The 21,173-nt window shown below is 46.5% G+C and overlaps 2 protein-coding genes across 6 annotated transcripts in view; one reads left to right on the forward strand and one right to left on the reverse strand.

The window, feature by feature from the left end:
- Nucleotides 1-10,562, reverse strand: part of VPS33B (VPS33B late endosome and lysosome associated) — a 65,321-nt gene extending 54,759 nt beyond the window's left edge. For 2 of the 3 annotated variants that reach the window (XM_029574480.1, XM_029574478.1), the window contains exons 1-2: nucleotides 10,429-10,562; nucleotides 3,392-3,524 (exon numbers count right to left, since the gene is read on the reverse strand). In XM_029574480.1, coding sequence (XP_029430340.1) covers nucleotides 3,392-3,487 — 96 coding nt within the window. In that variant the 5' untranslated portion in view covers nucleotides 3,488-3,524; nucleotides 10,429-10,562. Of the gene's footprint in view, nucleotides 1-3,391; nucleotides 3,525-10,092; nucleotides 10,220-10,428 lie in introns of those variants that run through there. The other variant, XM_029574479.1, reaches the window with a different exon arrangement.
- A 158-nt stretch (nucleotides 10,563-10,720) lies between these two features.
- HDDC3 (HD domain containing 3) lies at nucleotides 10,721-20,972 on the forward strand. 3 transcript variants are annotated; one of them, XR_003852402.1, is made up of 5 exons: nucleotides 10,736-11,087; nucleotides 13,704-13,759; nucleotides 15,706-15,946; nucleotides 20,013-20,224; nucleotides 20,758-20,896. XR_003852402.1 is itself a non-coding variant. In XM_029575142.1 (4 exons), exons 1-4 carry the CDS (start codon nucleotides 10,976-10,978, stop codon nucleotides 20,916-20,918), a joined length of 570 nt encoding a protein of 189 aa, XP_029431002.1. In that variant the 5' UTR covers nucleotides 10,721-10,975; the 3' UTR covers nucleotides 20,919-20,972. The 3 variants fall into 3 exon arrangements, 2 of the variants coding, with proteins under 2 accessions (XP_029431002.1, XP_029431003.1); XM_029575142.1 differs by lacking the exon at nucleotides 20,013-20,224 and having other exon boundaries at nucleotides 10,721-11,087; nucleotides 20,758-20,972; XM_029575143.1 differs by having other exon boundaries at nucleotides 20,013-20,900.
- The last annotated feature ends 201 nt before the right edge of the window (nucleotides 20,973-21,173 follow it).

Below are 21,173 nucleotides of genomic sequence, written 5' to 3' on the forward strand. Positions count from 1 at the left end.
AGCCTCTTCAACATTATCTCCAGCTTCTGGTCCTGGACATCCTTCAAGGACGCCGACCCTACCACGGGAATGGTCATTTTCTTCGTCACCGCCAACACTGCTGCATCCGCCTTCAGCAGCTTTTACAGCTCCAAGGTGCTCTCCAGCAGGGAGTACAACTTGGCCATAACCATGGCCACCTTTAATCCCGCTTCCAGGGAATCCCACTCCCAGTCAATTAGCTTCTTCACCTGCTTTGGCAACCGGAATGTCCTCGGCAGTCCACGCAGATCCTCCAACACCAGTTTACCCCTTCCATGTCAGAGTCCTCTTGCGCCACCTTGATCCCCAGTTCTTCCAGAACTTGAGGGATGAGGCTGCAATTCGTCCCTTGGAATAACCTAACCACCCTAGGGTCATCCCCTTCTGCCAGAGGGACCTCATCTGCATCCGGGACCCCCAGCAGCCCAGCTCACGGATCCGCGCCCTGATCAGCACCCTGGTCCATTTGCGGGTCCTGCGGATCCTTGCCCAGCGGATCAGTGCCATCAGAATCCTCGGAGAAAACAGTCACTGAAAGATCAATCTAGACCCAACAGGCGCAAAATGCCTTCTTTCCTCTGAGGTGCTTCTAGCCTCGCCCCGAGCCAGCCGAGACGCTGGCCGCTTAGCCACCAGCTCCTGCCTGGTGAAATAGGCCTCATGCATCAGCAAAACAAAATCCTGGGGGAGGGGAGTCCCTGCCTTCCTCATCCATAGCAAGACTCCTGCCATGTGCAGCCAAGATGGCTGTCTCTTTGACCCTCCGGGGGGCCTCCCTGCACAGGGCCTGCAGCCCGAGTGCAGCATCTACCCCTAGAAACCTGTCTAGGCTCCCTCGCCTCCAGAGACAAAGGCAGGGCAGAGATGGGCCGCACTGAGGTGAGAGCGCCTCCCCATCGCAGCCCCGACAGGATTTCCCGTGCTCAGCGGGAGACGGATGCTGCGCACAGTGCAACTCGCAGCTAAAAATAAACCGAGCAGGAGAAATAATAAAGCCACCGCTGTCCCGGGTGCTGAACGGACAGCAGGAGCTACGCGAATCCCTCCTCACTCCGATGCTGAGCTGACGCAGCCTCACGACGGGGAGAACGTACCAACTAGCAGCCCTAAAAAGCACACAGCCTCCCCAGCCCCTCAGAAAAAAACACCCGAAGGCATACTCTCCTGATTCTGGGGCTCTAAGACGCTGCAGGCCAGCTTGGGTGGGAAGCCCTCACGGGGAGTGACCCCTGGCTTTCCCTTCCCCTGTAATCCAGGGTCAAGTCTGGTTGGAGATATCTAACCCCCTGCTTGCTCTGCTCAACCAAAGGGAAGGCCCACGAAGGAACCTAACACCTCTGGGAGCTCCATCCTTCAGATCTTCTATCTTCTGCTTAACACTAGACTAATCTCTCTCTCTCTTTTTTTTTTTTAAACTATCAGACTGCAGGTTTGCACCTCTACCATCTGCTGGAGACAGAGAAATACTGAGGGACTGCAGGTGGCTCTCTCGGTTATGTAGCAGTGCCTCAAAGGTTTTGTTCTCTGCCTTCATCTGCTGGTAGGGATGCATAAACCCCACTCGTCTGGACAGATCCGGGGTACGAACAGGAATGACCTTTTAAAAGGAAGCCTTATAGTATCCCCAGGACAAGCTCCCTGTCTGAATGGTAGCTTGCCAAACTTTAATAAGAACTCCGTTACTTAACTGCTGAGACATCTTGTGCTGAGCAGCAGTAGCAACTGTGACATCAGTTCATCCCTCACGCTACTGAAGCAGGAGAATGAACGGATGTCACTGCTCCTACTGCTGGCCTCCTTGGATGCACACAGTAGTTAAGGAACAGCATTTTCAGGCTGGGAAATAGATGATTTTTATAATTAGCGTCCTGCCAGAAAGACTTTCACTTGGTCCGACATTAAGATTAGCTATTTAGAAGGACACACTTTTAAATAAACAATAGTGGTAAGTTGTAAAAAGCTTCCATTGTAGGACCGGAGGCAGGTACAGTAAGTACTGGGGCTGTGAGAGCAGAGACAGAGGAACTCCTGGGCATAAAAGGGTAGGACAAACAAAAGTAAGGAGCACTCAGGTCAGGCTGGGGGAGGGGGAGGGATAAGCACTTTCTTCAATATTTACCCAACTCCTCTCTGTTCCCTACTCTCTACATTGGGTGTGTCATACAGATTCTATGCAGATGACATCCAGTTTTTCTTCCCACTAAAGAACACCTAGTCACTGCATCTCTCCACCATTAAGGCCTGGCTATCACTTAAACAGTCACTGAACATTATAAAGACTGAAATACCAGAATCCACCTACCCTTCTCTTTGACAATCAACTCATCCCCATCTCACAAACTGCATGCAGACTTGGAGTCAATCTTGATCCAGCACTATCTTTAAAACCACAGATCAAATCTGTAATCCAGACAACCTATGCCAATTTTAGAAAGCTGCGACACATCAAAGCTCTTCTCAACATTGATGACTTCCTGACTGTCTTACAGGGTTCATTTCTGACAGGTATTGAATACTATAACTCCCCTTAAGTTGGCCTTCCTCAGAGTACATTCAGATCCTTACAACTAGAACAAAACTCTGCTGCCAGGCTTCTCACAAATACAAGAATCCAGGAAAACATCACACCTACTCCAGAAGCTCTTCACTAGCTACCCGGGGCAAGACAAATAATGTACAAGATTTTAACCAGAGTCCACAACCTCATTTTCAGTCCTTGGATGAATGCTACTTTACATCTCCTCACGCCAACAAGAAACCTTAGGTCATCCAATAAGAACATAAGAAATTGCCATGCTGGGTCAGACCAATGAAGTGCTTCTTGACATTCCAGCAGCAAAACACCCGACTTGCCATCCCTCAGGAGAGAGTTTTTCCTATTGTAGGCCCAAAAATCTGGAATTCTGCCCCACTCAACATAAGATCTCTCTCAAATCAGAAAGAATTCAAGTAAACATTAAAAACAGATTTATTCATCCAAGCATTTCCAAAATAAGGTTCAGCCATACTTTGCAGCCTATGACTATTTTACTGTCGTATCTCTTTTTGAATTTTGTTAATGCTAGATTTTGTAACCCGTCCAGAACGTTGGAGGAAGCAGGATACAAGTAATTGCAGATGAGAATGCTGGGATAAAGCAGAGATGGGGGTGGGGGATGCAGTCATCACTGCCCCACAAATGTTTTGTGGGTATCTGCTGGTCCTATTCCATGTGCACTTCCTGAATCACAGCTGCTAGCCCCCTAATAAACAGTCTGTCATATCTCATGAAGCACTATACTCTTATTAGATCTGCTCAAGCTCCAGGTGCAACAAGCAAAAGAAAAAATATAATGCTGACATTTTTCCTAGCACAGACCAGATTTCTGACCTGTTCTAGTAGATAGATCAGCTGGTCTCGTGCCAGTCTTTTCAGGAGTGCAAAGTCAGGGAGTTCAGGGGCATCCCTCCTGTCAGAAAACGCCATCTTGAAACTTTAATACTGATGACACCCTTGCAGAAAGCTGAAAAACAAAAAAAAAAAAAGTGTCAGGTTTGTGAGCTCCACCTTCAGAGGATCACAGTACAGACCTTAATCTCTCGTCTGGGATAGCCTTTTTGAAAAAGTTCAATGTTTCTTTACCAAGACTGCATTTTTTGAATAAACATGTAGACACCAGGAAGAATAATAAATAATGGATGTGGATTGGCCACTGTTGGAAACAGGATGCTGGGCTTGATGGACCATTGGTCTGACCCAGTATGGCATTTTCTTATATTCTTATGTTCTTAATCACTGCTCAGAGCAAGACAAGGGTGGTGGCAAACAACAGAAGGCAGTTTGCTTCCTTTTTTTATTTTTTAATTCCTTGATCTATTGGACTATTTCAGGAGCAATAATGCCTGTCATACAGACAGACAGACACACAGACACACATACACACACTATCGCAAAGAGATTTTCAGAATCTGGAAACTTTATTGGCACACACACTCACACAGATACACACACACACACTTGCTCCCTTGACACAGACACAGATTCCCTCTGATATAACACACCCTTGTGCTGATTCAGCAAGTAGAATCCCCCCATCCCAATATCTGGCAAGAATGTTGCTTTCTCATCGTGCAAAGCTCTTGAACTTGCTGTCAGCTCTTCCCCAGCCTACAGCAACCTGTAAGATCTTTAGTGTTAATCATAAAAGAGCATAATCGTAAAATAAACCACAGCATAGCATCATTAAGCTCAGAAACATCATCAAATACAGAATGGGTTAACGGACAGAAAATGACATCTTAAAACTCCAAGCAAGCTAGGACCAGAGCCGGCACTGAACATAGAAACTAATTATTCTGGGACTCAAAATGAATATCTAGAGGCTCTCAAAACTAGAAATGGACACTCACAACCATGCATTTCCAAATGGAATCTCACATGGTTAGAAAATAAATCAGCTGCACACAGCCACCATGTTTACAGCACAATCCTCAAATTGTAACAACCTTCTTGGACTGGTAAAATGAAATCCCCTTGTTTGATCAGTATCGTCTTCACCATTATAAAACAAATTTTCCAACTGGTTTTGTATAGACCAAGCATTCCAACTACCACCACCACTGTTGTTCAATCTCTGTAAGGCTGTAAGATGACAAAGCACCCAGTGCCTATGCAAATTGACCTTATGACACTTAAATTAAACCAACTGTATGCACATTACCACAATTATACTGGATAACTTTGAGCGAGCCCAATGTGTGGTCTGTACCTCCCTTAAAACAAAACATATTTGTATTATATTTTATATATGCCCCCAATAGGTTCATAAACCAAAAATAATACGCAAATTAAACACTGTTGAAGGATCCACAATATGATCTAAATATACTCAATTATATCACCTCACTTGTTGATCTTCATTGATATTGTAATTGAATAGTAAACTCAATACTCATGATATTATCACAGAATAAATGTACTTTAGAAGAATAGAAATTGAATTTGAGCATGTAACGTCCTGAAGTATCATCATCACTCCACTTGACATTAAAACACGAAGAAAAATGGTTCTCATGTGCCTTACCTCTGAAAAAGCTCAAACCTGCCACCTGGACTCTTAGGAAATTGAATGCAATCCCGTTCGTGAGACCATTCTACATAAAGGTCAGAACATGAGACACCGGTGGTCGAAATGGCGCAACACCCTCTCCGAGGCACCATGTCTCATCCCCCTTCCACATCCTAACATAAGCCAGAGAAGTGGGAGGTCTCCTAGCTTGCAACAAGGTGGTAAGCACTTCCTCTGAATAGCCTCTCAATCGTATACAGCTCCTTTCAAAAGCCAAGCCACAAGACAAAAGTAAGCCACCTTATCCAAGAAGATTGGTCCTTGAAGGAGCAACTTGGGAAGATGCCCGAGCCTTAGAAGACCATCCACCAACAGATTTACCAAGTCTGCAAACCACAGGTGATGCGGCCACTCCAGAGCTATAAGGATCACTCTTGCTGTGTGTGTCTCAGTATGCCTTAACATCCTTCCTATTAATGGTCAAGGAGGAAAGATGTACTGCAGAATCCCACGAGACCATGGGAGAACTAGTGCAACGAGTTCCTTTGCTCCAACCTTCCGCCTACAAATGAAAAAGAGGGACACTTTGGCTTTCTGCTTCAATGCCATTAAGTCCAGGTGTAGAATACCCCTCCCTGGAGCAAATGAGCACCATTGCCTCTTCTGCTAGCTCCCAGTCTTCAGGATCCAGCACCTATCGAATTAGAATGTCTGCCTGAATGTTCTCCATGCTGACAACATGAGATGCCGCTAGATCCATCCGATGATGTTCCACGCAATGGAAAAAGCTTCTAGGTTTCTCGAGACACCATGAGACTCCCTTTGTCACTTAACCTAAGCTATCATTGTCATACTGTCTGATAGGACTCATCATTTGATCACGCAACCATGTAAGAAAGAAGAGTAAGCAATTGCAAATTGTTTCTGTTTGCAAAAGGCGATATACCACAACACCTCCTTCGTTGAACACCGGCCCTGTGCCACTTGATCTTTGCAAATGGCTCCGTAGCCTTTCAGTCTGGCATCAATGGTCACTACCATTTAGCCTGAGATCTCCAGGTCTACACCCAGCTCCAATTGGCTAGAGAAAGTCATCAGGAGAGACTGAACCTAAATTGCCCCCATGCAGTGGTAGCACCGAGGGTTCCTTTGGGAGAGAAGTGCTTTCTGAAGAGTCCTCATCTGTGCAAATGCCCAGGAACCTAGATCTAGCGTAGATGCACAGAACTCAGATCTTGCAAATAATCCAAGACTCTGGGTACCAAAAGCTGCCATAACTGGCAGACCTATGACTGCAACTTCAGCGCCACCAGGCAAGATGGCCGCTTAAACTTTTGGCTCCTACAACCCCTCGCATAAATCACTCGAATCAGCACGCAACGCGAACCCTAACGAGTGTCAAACTAAGCTTGAACTCCTCAACAAACCGGACTGATGACTACAAGGAAAAAAAGCGATTTGCAAAAGTTTTCCTTCACCAGAATGGTGTTGCATCCGTCGGTCTCAGATGGCTTCAACCCTTGTGCCTCACCTTTTTCTCTGCTCTCCCCACTAGCCTTGGGAAGATGGCCACTGCCGCATTTGCAAGCCGCTCTCTCCGGCGTCCCCAGAACAGCTATGGCAAAGCCTCACGCCATGTTTCTCCTGAGGTCCTCCTAGGGTGCGCGTGCGCACGCCACCCATGTTCTTATCCACGTCATGGCGGGAACCTCGGGGGCGTCCCCCTCAAGTGACGTCACGCCATCCGGGTATTTAGCCTGCCCTTGTTTGCTAGCTCGTTGAGTTAGCAAGGACTAGATCTGCTCTGGTCTGAGCTACTCTGCCGCTTCCTTGCTGCCGCTGGAAGCTCTCTCTGCCCTTTGGGGTAATTTCTCTAACCTGGGTACCCGCTCCTCGGGGGCCCTTTGCTTCCTTTCAGGTGCCTTACTGGGATCAGGTACTTGCTCCTCGAGAGCCTGCTCTCCCTGCCTCAGTGCCTGGAACCATCTACTTTGGCCTGCTGGAATCACTAATCATACAGCTACCAACTATTGTGAGTAATCTAACTTTGCCAGTCTGTCTCATCTACAGTTCTGCTACGCTGGGAACCTACAACCGGATTTCCCTATACTACCACTGTGGCAAGGGTCTCCTCTGCTGAGGATCCCTGGACTGCTATCTCTGGATTACCTCACTACTGCCACCTCTGGTGGAATACATCAGCTGTATAATAAAAGGCAATCTCTGTGTTTGTGTGTCCGAGTCTAGCCTAGTACTGTGGCTCCCCACAGGGCTCCTCCCTGTGGGCGTGGTCACCTCAACAGTACCCGAGAATCCACCCAAACCATAACAAATGGCAGTGGAATCAAAAAAAGCAGGACCTGATATCACTGACTGCATGGCGGGAGAGGGGGAAGAGGCGGAGACTGAAGCCCCAATACTCTCACCACAAGCGACAACGGTCTTTGTACCGACTCTAGCCGACTTACCCACAAAGTCAATTATGAGAGAATGGTTTACAGAACTCAAATCCGAAATAAAAACGCATAAAGAAGAACTGCTGGCATCGTTCTCCAAGCTCCGGGATGGCTTTCTAGCCCTAGGGGCACAGGGTCGATGAACTGGATCTGCGAATTGATGATCAGGACTCAGCAATAACAGAACTGGCACAAAATAAAATCGAGACTACCACGCTTGCAGAGAAACTAGAAGACCTAGAGACTAGGTCGCAGCGCCACAATATCCGGTTCAGAGGGATTCCTGAAACTGCAGAATATGCAGACAGCATGGCCACCGCAAAAGCCTTCTGCACGTTCCTTCTATCACAACTACCATCTGGGAGCGAACAGCGAGGAGAAACTGAAACCACCAGTATTAAATTCGACCGCGCGCACCGGGCTTTAGGGGACCGCAGCGAAAACATAACCCAGGACATTATCCTCAACTTCCATAGCTTTAATCAGAAGGAGCGAATTTTAGCAATAGCGCACAAGAAAAGGTCCTGGGCATGGAACAACCTGGAAGTAGCTGTATATCAAGATCTTGCCACGAGTACTCTAAAAAAGAGGTACGAGCTAAGACCAGTAACAATCTCTACGACGTGCAGAGATAAAGTATTGCTGGAACTTCCCGTTTGCTCTGTCGTTTCAACATGAAGGCAAAACCTACCGGCTGAAGAATATGACGGACGCCATCGTAGCCTTTCAAGACGCAGGCCTAGCACTCGTGCTCCCTGCACCTCCTGAAGCAGCTCCTAAATTTCGGGCAGCCACAGTTCCTAAATGGCAGAGGGTTGAACGGCTCAAGCGACGCCCAAATAACAAAATGATGCCACCCCAAGAAGGTCTGTCAGATCAGGGCTGACTCTGAATTGATCTGTTTGAATCCTGCATAAGGAACAATAATCAAGCCTATGAGGACACACATACAAAGATCGCAAAACCACAGGTTTGAGTTGTGGATTAAACAAAGGGTTCATGCTGAAGGTTTAATGTTCATATTTCAGTATAAAATGCTGGTTTCGAGTGCTAATGCTTAATTTTTCACTTTTGAATTCAAGTTGTTAAGGTGTGGGGGGGGGGGGGGGGGGGGGGAGGGATGGGAGGAGGCCTTCTTGTGCTAGTTGGTGAGCTTCCCCAAGCGGGGATCCATAGCAAGAGGAAAGGAAAATTGAGTCTTACCTGCTAATTTTCGTTCCTGTAGTACCAGTCCAGACCGCTGGGTTGTGTCTCTCTTTCCACAGATGGAGTCAGAGAAAAAAAACTGAAAGGCACCCCCCCTCTTACCCTGGTGTGTCACCTGCGATCCTTCGGTATAATCCATACCATAGCAGAATGAAACATATCATAACCTTAACATAAGAACCAATGGCTATATCAAACCACCTAATGAAAGAAACTGCATAACTTCGGGAACTTATGTACATGGAGGGAGTACTTCCATATGCAACGTAAATGCTGCCCACTTGAGAATATTCTGCAGAATAAAAAAACAATAGCAAACGGACTCTCCAGATTCCATGGGCGGGCGTCTAGACTGATCCTTGGTACTACAGGAACGAAAATTAGCAGGTAAGAACCCAATTTTCCTTTCCCTGTACATTCCAGGATCAGTCCAGAACGCTGGGAATTACCTAAGCTGCCCTAAATGGGGTGGGACCTGGAGAGTCCTGCTCGAAGAACACTACTGCCAAAACAGTCGCCATCCAGAGCACGGACTTACAAATGGTAATGCTTAGCAAAAGTGTGTAAAGATTTCCAAGTAGCCGCTCTGCAAATCCTTTCAATATCTTCTTTTAAATTCAAGAACATAGATATATCTCCAAGCGATTTAAGGAATAATATGGGAGCAATATACAACCATTATTAGAAGGTGATACCCTGTTTACCTCTTACACTTGAGTAGTACTAATGCTTTCTGTTACAGTTATCATTCTGAAAGTACCATTGACTACAGTGGACTTGAAATTCTAGGATTTTCTGATTGTACTAAATTACCAGTGAACTTTTGTGACATCTTGCAGCAAAGCCAGATTGTGAAGACTATCCATAGAGCAAGTTCCAGAGGATGGACACTATCTGGGTGTAATTGCGGGATGGGGGAGGGGTGAGATAGGGACAGGGATTTCTCATTGTTAAATATTGCCACTGAAGAACAAGAAGTGACATTTTTGTTTGTGTTCAAAGCATTGTTTAATATTCATGACTGTGTTATGTATTGCATTTGTTCATGTTGTATGTATATGAAAAATTTAATAAAATATATATATAAAAAAAGGACCGTGATTTACCAGACCCTGGTCCAGGAAGTTTCTCTTTCCCTTTTTTTTTTTTTTTTGTTTATCCTTGGGCAATTCATGCCCTTTCGACTCGCCCCAGTGCAAAGTCTGAATTGTGCTAGGAGATGCAGTTGCATCCAGCTCTGCCACAGAGCACAGAAAGGTCCACATCAGCTGCAGAGCGACACCCAGCATGTGGTCCATCCAGCAAGCATGTGCTGCAGGGAATCCACCCAGGACCTGCCTTCGCAGAACTCCTGCACTCACCCTCTAGTCTCCAAGCGCCCCCGACGCAGGAGGATGAGAGTGATAAAGGTCCTCAGAACACAGCTGCCCTGCACCTACTTGCCAGAGCGCCCCTCCCCCATTGCTCTTGTCTTCGGAAACCTTCTTCCCACAGCTGAACAAGAGCAACCTTGGGGGAGGTGGGAAAAGGGAAATGAGATGTCGGAATGGAAATTTGAACACCCCATGCCGCCTCTTCAGGGCCGGTGCAAGGGGATTGGGCGCCCTTGGCACCTTCAGCCTTGCCCCGACTCCAGGGGCAGGGACCACATGCTGCCGCTACCCCACTCGCCCCCTCCACCCCCAAAAAACACTCACAAAACACCTGGTCCAGCGGGGAGCCCGGCAGCGATCCACCGCCGCCGGTTCGGCGGCTGCCACTAATCAAAATGGCGCCGGTGGCCTTCAGCCCCTACCATGTGACAGAGGCTACCGGTGCCATTGGTTCTCCCCTGTCACATGGTAGGGGCTAAAGGCCACCGGCGCCGTTTTGGTTAGTGGCAGGTCGTTCCCGGGCCCTCAGCTGGACCACCAGGGGGGCGTCGGGAAGGTGACACGACGGGGGGGAGGGACAGCAGGGTGAGGCGGGCACTTTTTAAATTCTGCCGCCTGAAATGGCCACGACTGGTGGCGCCCTAGCTCGCCTAGTAGTTCCTCCGGCTCTGGGAGGAAGCTACGCCTGCGTAAACGTGCTTTTGGTATTTATGAATTAAGCCACAGCAGAGCTGATTTTCAAACGCGAGTGCTCGGAGTCTGGCAGTGGCGCCGCTGCGCCGGCAGAGGGCGCTGTCCGTGTCCGGACTCTGCGGGCGCTTTCGCGCTGTCGTTGCGACCGGCGCCCCCCCTTCCTTTCCTGCTCCCGGCGATGAGCTCCGAGGCTGCCCGGCTGCTGGAGGCCGCCGACTTCGCTGCCAAGAAGCATCGAAGCCAGCGACGAAAGGACCCCGAGGGCACCCCTTACATTAACCACCCGATCGGTAAAACGCGCCTTTCCCGGAAGTGCAGAGCCAGGCCGGATACTTAGGCAGCGTGGCTGACACTCGCGGAACCCATGTGCCTCTTTGTTAGTGGTTACAAGGAAAATGAGGGCTGGGGGGTGAAGTGTGACATTGCGTTAACAGGTTCAAGGTCAGAGAACATGGGAGACGTGAGAATAAGCTAAACTAAAGCACTACTGCGGAACGCAGAATTTGTGCAGAAATTCCCCCTCTGCGCAGAGAATAACAGAGGAGACCCCGGCATGCCGGTGAGAGAGAATATGTGTCAGAGAGGGGATGGTGACAGAGCAGGGGAGGTAAGAGAGGGTGGGTGGGGGGATGCTTGTGTGGGTTCCAGAGAGAGGGAGCCTATATGAGGAAAGGGGGTGTGGGGGAAGGTGAGAGACAGCCTGGTTGGTAAGAGGGGGGGGGATGCTTGAGTGTGGGTTTCAGAGAGGGAGCCTATATGAGGAGATTGTGAAGGAGTGTGTATGTGTGTGAGAGATTGTGAGATCGTGTGTATGTGAGGGTGCTAGCCTGTGTGAAGGGATTGTGTATGTATGAGACAGAGCCTGTGTGAAGGGCTGCGTGAGAGAGACATAGGTAGCCTGTGTGAGGATGTGGGTGTGAGAGAGTGAGGGTGTGTGTATGTGGAAGTGTTACCGTCAGAACAAAGACCCCAGATAACTGGTCCGTAAAAGATAGACTTTATTTGCTAGCAATGATGCAGTCCTGGCTGGTGCTCAGAAAAACTGCATGCCACTCCCCCGAGGGAGCTGACTTTTATACAGTAATGCTGGTAAAGAGGCATAGCTTAGTCAGAGTATATCACACGTCAGAAAGCAGAAATGAAACTAACTGGTATGTAACAAAAACGAAACTTAAGGCAGGCAGGTTACAGCTGCAAGCATCTTATTAATACAGTACATGATTAAAAAGGCCCACAAGATGGCAGTACAGTTCAGTGCTGGCTCAGTTAAACAGGAATTTCCAGCCAACGCCGCTGCTGGATGTCTGGTGCTAGGCAGGATTCAGAACTCCTACAGAAGGGACACTCTTACAGTGAATTTCTAGGGATATTCTGCTCAGAATAAGTAATTTTTTCTGTAATAATTAAAAATGTAATTACTTAAAGACTGTCATGTAAATTGTGTTATTTTGACCAATATAAAGTTTGCAGAATTTTCAGTTTTTGTGTGCAGAATTCCCCCAGGAGTAAAACTAGCAGTGTGAGTGTCTATGATGTTTATTTTGTTTCCTTCTGTAAGCCTCTTGTGCAAGCAACAGGGTTACAAGAGGTTCCTAAGGTGGAAACTTTGAAAACAGGCCTGGCTCAGTCTGAACATACCTAGACTAAGCTCGGTGAAGCCAGGGATGTTCAACCTTTTGTTTTACTTCACAGTTTAGCTAAATAAATGTTAATGTATTATATGACCATCATAAAATGAAATGCTGGACTTCATTTGACATATGGTTTAAATACAAAGCGGGTGTTTAGGATTATAATCCTAGGTCATATGATCCTTAGTAGTGCACTTATTTGTTGAGGATCTCGACTGTATTAAGAGTGGAATATCTAGTGTCTGCCCTACTGTGTAACAATGAAATAGTATGCTGTGTGTCTGTCAGCTGTTTGTCCCAAAGCCGGCTCAATGTTTCAGAGGCTTCAAAATCTTCTTAATTATTAAGCCTCTCATGTATCCTAAAATAGTAGTCCTTTCCAGTCCTGTTAAAATATAAGATTTGCTTGTGCCAGAATCTACACACCGCTAAGCACAATGCATCTGTACTGAAAACATGCAACTGCTTTGGTGTGATTTGAGATGCTGTGTGGTGGTTGCAATAGCCGAGTTTCACACCAGTCAAACAGCTACTGCTGGGTCTACAGGAATGCCATTGGCACACGTGTATACTCTCAGTGGGAGTTTACCTTTTGTTCTTGTGAGTAGGCAGATGATAATACAGTGGCTGAAGACAGAAGCTTTTGGAAATTTTTGATCAACAGTTTCCTCCTCCTCCTCCTTTGGGCTTCCAGCTTGGTCAGAACCAGGGCTGGGATCTGGTACCATAAGCCTTAATTTGCAACTACCTCAAGAATTTTTCCTTTTTTTTTTTCTTTTATATCCCTTCCCAATTAACTTTAAACCAATCCATGCTTCAGGATTCCTGCAATCATGGGTCTTAAATCCAGCCACCAGTTGTTGCCATTGTGCAATGACTAATTTCCCAATCCCAGCATCCCCAGCCCCTGCCAATCTCAAGAAGTAGAAAACCTGATCTGGGAATTGAACCCAGGACCCTCCACATGGCCCCCCGACCTGGCCTTGCACTTCTTATGTTCCATCTGTTGATACTTCCCAAAATAAATCTGACCAAAGTCAGTTGCTGCAAAATGCTCTTGATCCTGCATTTGCTATATTTACTGCTCTGAGCTTGATTGGAAAAGGGGTATAAGAATTTGATCGATGAATAAATATTTGGCATTCTGTATTTCCGTTTCAGTGTAGTCAGGCAGGAGAATTGACAGAAAGCTGAAACGGACCATATATATTGCAGGTTGGGATGATCTGTCTTTCTAGTTCCTGAGGAAAATACTGTTTGTTTCCTTTACTTTAGGTGTTGCTAGGATTTTGTCTCACGAGGCTGGCGTGACAGATACTGCAGTGCTGCAGGTAAAGTTGTGCGACAAACTCGGACACATGAGCTTTGTAGGTGTTCCTTGGCACACTGTGAAGGTGGGGGTGGCAAAGACACACGAGAACGTGGAAGGCTGGAATCCCGCAGATTGCCACTCAGACAGAATGTGGTACACACAACCCTCGCACGTCGAGTCACCAGGACTGTAGATCCCAGGCCAATTCATATTTATTATATGTTCTTGGTTATGAAAGTAATGCAGGAGGAAATGTAGCAGGACTAATAACAACAATGCAATGCGATAGGTTCCTTATGTGGTGCAGCTCAGGATTGCAGAACACTTCTCTGTCCTTCCCTTCCGGTCTGCTGTGAATCTTCCACCCCAAGGAAACTGCAGCACATGTAGCAATACCAAATACTTTTTTCACAAAACTAATCTACATCTGTCTGCTCCCCCCCCCCCAGTCCTGAGAACTGTTTTTCACTTGCTTTGCAGCGCTATATCACAAGCAAGAAGCAGCTAATTATTAGTTGTATCGGGGGATGTGCTTCTCTGCAGCTCTGTAAAAGATCATTAATCTTGGGTCAGGAAGTAAGGGATGAGTTAACGTGCACAAGAGCGCGCAAAAAAACGCCTTCGCAGCCTACCACGCGGTGTGCAAGAATAAAGCCTAAAAGTGTGGGACCTAGCCCACCGGGGGGGGGGGGGGGGGGCGATCAATCCGCCCGGCTGCCCAGCGGGAGCGGGAATGAACGTTGGCGTGGCACGCTGAGAACAGAGACCGGAGGATGTCCTGAAACTCTCTACCTCTGATTCAGATTAAAACCTTTTTTTAAATTTTTTTCTTTTTTTAAACCTTACCTGAGCCCAGTGCTTACTGACTGAGTACAGAATCGGTCTCTGACTGCAGGGGGAGAGGGCATCTGCCATCAGCGCTGCACTCGGCCTCCACCCACTGCCTTTCAGCTGAACTAGCAGCTAAGTCCAGGCCGGGAAACCCAGCTACTGGACCAAGGCACAGCTCTGAGGGACCACGGAAACCACCTCAGGAATTCTCAACTAGGGGAGGGACCTTTTAGGTATCACCGCAGAAGAGCAGGGCTTTCTTTTCCTTAAGTTAGAATTTCAAATTTCTCCTTCCAAAAAGCTTGAAGCAATCTCCATAGGGAGATGGAGAATACTGGCAGGCTGGGGTCACTGCAGGGTTATATATACTGTGACAGATTATTTGCATCTGCCGGCTGGGGGAGCATAAACCCCACTGGTCCTGAGTCCATCTGACTACACGCTAGGAAAAAGTGTAATTTTGCTAAGGGTCAACTTTGTTTGTTTGTTTTTATATACCGAAGGATAGCTAGCTGCCTTCACTCCGGTTTACATATACAACAACTTCGTACAATTAACAGTAGCTTATCCATTAACTATTTAGTACTTTTGACATCTACATTTATATACAGTACACAGATACAATATCTTACGATTAACAGTAGTTTAACCAATAACTATGAAATACATTTGACATCAACTTTTATAAACAGAATAAATCAGTGGTTGAGCTATGACTATGAGGTGGACGAGCCTATGAAATGTTCAATTAGACTTTCAGAAGTGAACCAGTATGCGAATGGTCTATGTAATGGCCTTAGGAGTGAAATTGCATAACTGAAAAGTTATGAATTAGATAAGTTATGCGATATTAACCAATAGCATCTTTGAACGTTTGGCTGAATATCCATGTTTTGAGCTCTTTTTGAGCACTACTACTCGCCAAGTAAATGTTTAAAGTGCAGTGTACCGTAAACAGAACTTTTTTTTTTTTTAAAGTTGTCATCAAGGCAAGATTATTTTGTGTTAATCTAAGCAGATAAATTCAAGGCCTTGTTTCTTTATAAAAGATAAAGCACAGTTGTAAAATTTCCCCTTTGTTCTTTAGAGACCTTAAAGGAAGATGTGAGGTTTTTTTTTTCCCTCTTCATTCAGGCAGCTCTACTTCATGACACAGTAGAAGATACAGACACCACATTTTTAGAGATTGAGGAGAAGTTTGGCAAGGAGATCCGGCAGATGGTAGAGGAAGTGACGGATGACAAGACTTTACCAAAGAGGGAGAGAAAACGTTTGCAGATTGAACATGCCCGACACTGCAGCCAGGGTGCCAGGCTTGTGAAATTAGCTGACAAGCTGTACAACCTCCGAGATCTTAACCGCTGCACCCCAACAGGTACAGAATTTCCTCTCATTTTGTGTGGATGCAAAAGACCTTTGATACCCCAGCTCCTTAAAACCTTTATATGGGAAGAAGGAATGAGATAAATGCAGAGTTGCAAAAAAATGTAGACATGACCTAGGATCACATAGGCCATGGAGGTAGCCAGGTTGGTATAGTGGGCTACTGTTGCACAGAGATTGGCCAAGCCAGTGCAATGGCTAGATGGTGACAGGAGTACAGCCTGAGCAGAATATTGCAGGCCAGAAAATGGTATTTGGATCTGTGGTCATGGCCATGACTGTAGAGAGAAAATGGTAAGAGCTTTTAGGATTAGAACTGTATGCTGGATGGGAATTTACACAATGAGCTGGGATTTACTGAAACCAACTTTTAATGTAGAGGGGAGAACTACACCCTGCTCCCCATCTCATTCGGATTCATTTGGGAGGCAGCAACCTTGCATCCTGTAAGAGGGGAACATTTGGATTGCAACTTTTGTTTCCCTGAACTCTGATTATCTGGTGGATATCAGCCTCAGGAAATGGACATGAAAGAGTTGGAGCCAAGAAGAACAGTTAAATTGGAAGGTGTCTAATGAGTGGACAGGGACTTCCCTGTACGTACCTGGATCAGTCCAGACCGTGGGTTGAGCCTCCTGTCCAGCAGATGGAGACAGACAAAAACTGAAAGGGTATCCTATATCAGGACAGAGCCCACCCTGCATCCCTTCAGTATTTCTCTGTCTCCAGCAGATGCAGGCAGCTGAACCTGCGGTTCCCTTTCTTCCTTAGTTTCCATTTCCCTGTGGGTATTTTCTCCTCATAGTTGGCAAGATCAAGCAAATATTACCTATCTTTGCAAAACTTAAAAAAACCAAACCAAAAAAAAAACCAACTGTTTACTTTCACTGATTGGGGCGATACTGGTGGTCCAGTCACTCCCCCTCTCTGGCTGCTTTGAACCTGAGACATTTAATTCCCCGGGTCTCCTAGCAGGGAAGCTCATTCCCCGGCAATTCCTTTAAAAAAAAAAAATGAAATAAATACAGAACAATTTTGGCAGCAAGACAGCCTTAATTTTACCCCTGCTTTGCTTCAGGGAAGGTAGTGAGCAGGGTTCGATCGCCTGCATTTGCTCACCAGGGCAGCCCAGCTTCAAACAGTTTCATTTACCTCTCCCTCTCCCTCATACGGCGCGCTCCAGTCTCGATTGGTGGCTTATCTCGGACAACTTATCCTGAGGAGTTCCCCTGGAGGTGCCCGAATGGACAGTGATGACCACAGATGCCAGCCTCTCCAGTTGGGGAGCAGTTTACCTGAGGAAGTCATACAGGGACAATGGTCCCAGGAAGAATCTGTGGTCGATCAATCATCTGGAAACCAGGGCAGCGTGGTTAGAGTTAAGTCAGTCAGAATTCTTTCTGACAATGCCACACCGGTGGCTTATATCAATCGCCAAGGGGGAACCAAGAGCCAGCCAGTGGCCACGGAAGCCCGGCAGCTGATCAACTGGGCAGAGAAGCATTTAGTAAGTATTGCAGCGTCTCACATAGCAGGAGTCGACAACGTTCAGGCGGATTTTCGCAGTCTGCAACACCTCTATCCCGGGGAATGGGAGTTCGGGGCGTACCCCGCATGGATCTCATGACAACGTTTCAGAACGCCAAGGCTCTGTGCTTCTTTGGTTGCCGCAGAGAAACAGGAGCAGAAGGGCTAGATGCCCTGGCCGGCGATGTGCTGCTGTACATCTTCCCGCCTTGACCGCTGATAGGCAAAGTGCTCAGGAGAGTGGAGATACACCCAGCAGAAGTCATCCTCGTAGCTCCAGAGTGGCCGAGACGGCCTTGATTTGCGGACCTGGTCAGTCTGGCAGTGGCAGGTCCCCTGCGGTTGCCACTGCTCCCGGACCTTCTCTATCAAGAGCCCGTGTGTTTGGAAGAGGTTGATCACTTTTGTCTAGCAGCATGGTTTTTGAGAGGCGCCGCCTGAGGAGCAAAGGGTATTCGAACGCTGTGGTGGCAACACTTCTCCAGTCTTGCAAGACATCCACCAACCTCTTGTATGTGCGTGTGTGGAGAATCTTTAAATCTTGGTGCATGGACCGGGAGATTGTTCCTACTCTGTCTTCGGTGTCGGATATTTTAGGTTTCTTACAATCCGGACTCGCCAAGGGCTTGTCGTGTAGTTCCCTGAGGGTTCAGGTGGCAGCTCTTGGTTGTTTGTGTGGTTCCATTCAATGCGTGGCATTGGCTGCTCACCCCGATGTGGCTCGTTTCCTAAAGGGGGCAAAGCATTTACGTCCCCTGATCAGGCACCCTTGTCCTTCTTGGAATCTGAACTTGGCTCTCTCAGCTCTGTGTACGGCGCCCTTTGAGCCTCTGAAAACGGCTACAATAAAGGATCTCACGTTAAAGGTGATTTTCCTTATTGCCATCACATCTGCTCGCAGGGTATCGGAGCTCCAGGCTGTATCCTGTAGGGAGCCGTTTCTGAGAATTTCGGATTCTGGTGTGTCCTTGCGGACAGTTCCTTCCTTTCTTCCGAAGGTGGCATCTGCTTTTCACGTGAATCAGTCAGTGGAGCTTCCATCGTTTCCCGTTTTGGACCGGTCAGACCCTATGTCTAAAGACTTACGGAAGCTGGATGTTCGGGCGTTGTTGCGTTATCTGGACGATACTAACGCTTTTCATGTGACGGACCATCTTTTTGTGCTCTGGCTGATCCGAAACGAGGAAGTATGGCATTTAAAGCTACGATTTCGTGCTGGTTGAAAGAGGCTATAGGCTCAGCATATTTAATGTGTGGTAAGCCTGTACCGTTGGTCTTCGGGCTCATTCTACCCGTTCGCAGGCGGCTTCTTGGGCGGAGGGTCAAATGGTCTCACCGCAGGAGATCTGCAGGGCAGCCACGTGGAAGCCTTTGCATACCTTTGCCAGGCACCGGGTGAAGGAGGCTTTGGAGAAGCAGTGCTTAGAGTGGGCCTCTCCAGATCCCATCCCAGGTAAGAAAGCTCTGGTACAATCCCAGGAGTCTGGTCTGATCTGGGTATGTACAGGGAAAGGAAAATTGGTTTCTTACCTGATAATTTTCGTTCCTGTAGTACCACGAATCAGTCCAGAGTCCCGCCCGGGGAGCGCATGGAAGTAAGGGAGAGTCCGCTCACTTATTGATTGATTTTGTTTTCAGATCTGCAGAAATTGGATTGACCGCCTCAAGTGGTTCTACAGGTTCAGTTCCTAGGAGGGTTAAGTGAACCGATTTATTTCTTTTTGAAGGGTTATTGTACATAGTTATGGTGGTTTTTTGAGAGCCATTCTGCTTTGACATTGAGTAATACTGCCGGACTGTAGGTGGCACCATCCTATAGAAGGCGGAATTTTGTTTTGAAAACTTCTGTCTCCATGTGCTGGGGCGGGCCAAAACCCAAGAGTCTGGACTCATCCGTGGTACTACAAGAACGAAAATTATCAGGTGGTAAACTAATTTTCCTTTGTATGGCATTGTCTCTGCATATGTTTACCTACATGCATTACAAGACTTGCAGTTTCTTGTATTACTATGTATTCTTATCAGCACATATCATCTTTGGTCATGTGTGTATTGTGTCCATGTTCGTTTGTTTTATTAGACCATACGTGGTTGTAAATATGTACATGTATTTTAAAATGTGAGCATTTAAGTTACAGACCTCATTTGGTGGATTTTATTAATACATTTCTAGGTCTCACTTATTTAAGATCAGGAGCAGAGTAAAATTGATTTGTCTTTTGCCTGTTGTATTTTTGTGCCTGAGGTTACAAATAATGAGGGTTTTTCAGAAGTTATTACAGACTTCTGGCACACAGGATAGTGATGTTTCTGAATAGTAAGGAGCAAAAACTGAGCTGTGAACATGATTCAAGGTTACCTGATATTTCAGAAAAATAATTTATTTTTCTACTAAACATCTGTAGATTTTGTTAAACATCACATGTGTTCTCAGTTTGGTTGAAATGGCATGATCTTATTGATCTCTATATAGTATGATGGGCATGTGTCTTTATGGAGGATATGCTGACTGTGTTCCTTCTCTGTGATAGGCTGGACAAAGAAGCGGGTCCAAGAGTACTTCGTTTGGGCATCACAGGTGGTGAAGGGTCTACGAGGGACAAGCCCAGTATTGGAGGAAAAGCTGGACCAGCTCTTCATGGAACGAGGCGTGCCACTTTGAATTCTGTGCAATCCACTGGCCTGGGCATTGAGAGAGAGAAACCCTGGGGACACTCTCACCTTTCAGCAGCTACTGTCTTACGTAGGATTTCAACATGTTGATCAGCTAGATTATGGACAAATCTAAACAATATAAGCACAAATAGGGAGCAACTGAAGTATGCATATGCACTATATATATATATATATATATATATATATATTATACCCATGCAGTCCTTTAGCTGTATTACTTACAGCTATTGTTTAGATTTATGTGGTAGGAAAATGTAAGGCATCAGAGTAAGCGTTGCTGGCCGAAGTAGTGCTTCACTGCTGCATTCTACCAGACTTCTGCAATTAGGCCTATTGTCCTCTTCTCTTCCCCATTACCTCTCTACCTTGGTTTATGTGTACATTGGACATGGGGCAGGGTTTGCAGGAGATATAAATATTTTAAATTAAAACTTCCTAACCCACCACTCCTACTTAAAAATCCCAAGGTAGGCTTAGGGGTTGCTATTAAATACCTGTGCCCATTTCTATTGGATCTGTTTAATATTACAGAGCAATTTTTGCCTAGTATGTGGACTGAAGAATATACTAAATTGTGTTTTTTTTGTTTTTTTTTTAAAGCTTGGCTCAGAACCACAGCTTTTGCACCACCTCCATCTGCTGAGGACCAGAGAAATAGTGAGGAGCAGCAGGTGCCACACCAGGTTAAGAGAGGGCGCTCTCAAAGTTTTTCGCTGTCTCCATCTGCTGGAGCGGAGGCAAAACCCAGCTGTCTGGACTGATCTGGGTACATACAGGGAATGTGGTATTTATTGTGAATAAAGGTTATGGATTCATGTATGCATTCAGAATTATCATTTGACATACTCCTAGCCTCACAAACTCACACTACCAGTTTGCTCATTTTTCTCTGAAAAGTAAGAGGCCTGCACTTATTTTTACTATAATGGGATGCGTGTTCGCGTGATAGAGCTGCTGGTGGATTACATTTTTTCATTTCTGTAATTATTAATCAACTGCCCACACAAACTTACGAC

The sequence above is a fragment of the Rhinatrema bivittatum genome, chromosome 13 (assembly GCF_901001135.1).
Source record: "Rhinatrema bivittatum chromosome 13, aRhiBiv1.1, whole genome shotgun sequence".
Classification (NCBI taxonomy): domain Eukaryota; kingdom Metazoa; phylum Chordata; class Amphibia; order Gymnophiona; family Rhinatrematidae; genus Rhinatrema; species Rhinatrema bivittatum.

Excerpts from the sequence above, each read along its gene's own strand:
- HDDC3 (XM_029575142.1), top strand. The coding sequence starts at position 10,976 with ATGAGCTCCGAGGCTGCCCGGCTGCTGGAGGCCGCCGACTTCGCTGCC. Across the intron at positions 13,760-15,705 it reads CAGATACTGCAGTGCTGCAG|GCAGCTCTACTTCATGACAC; the intron begins GTAAAGTTGTGC and ends CTCTTCATTCAG. Across the intron at positions 15,947-20,757 it reads TAACCGCTGCACCCCAACAG|CTTGGCTCAGAACCACAGCT; the intron begins GTACAGAATTTC and ends TTTTTTTTAAAG.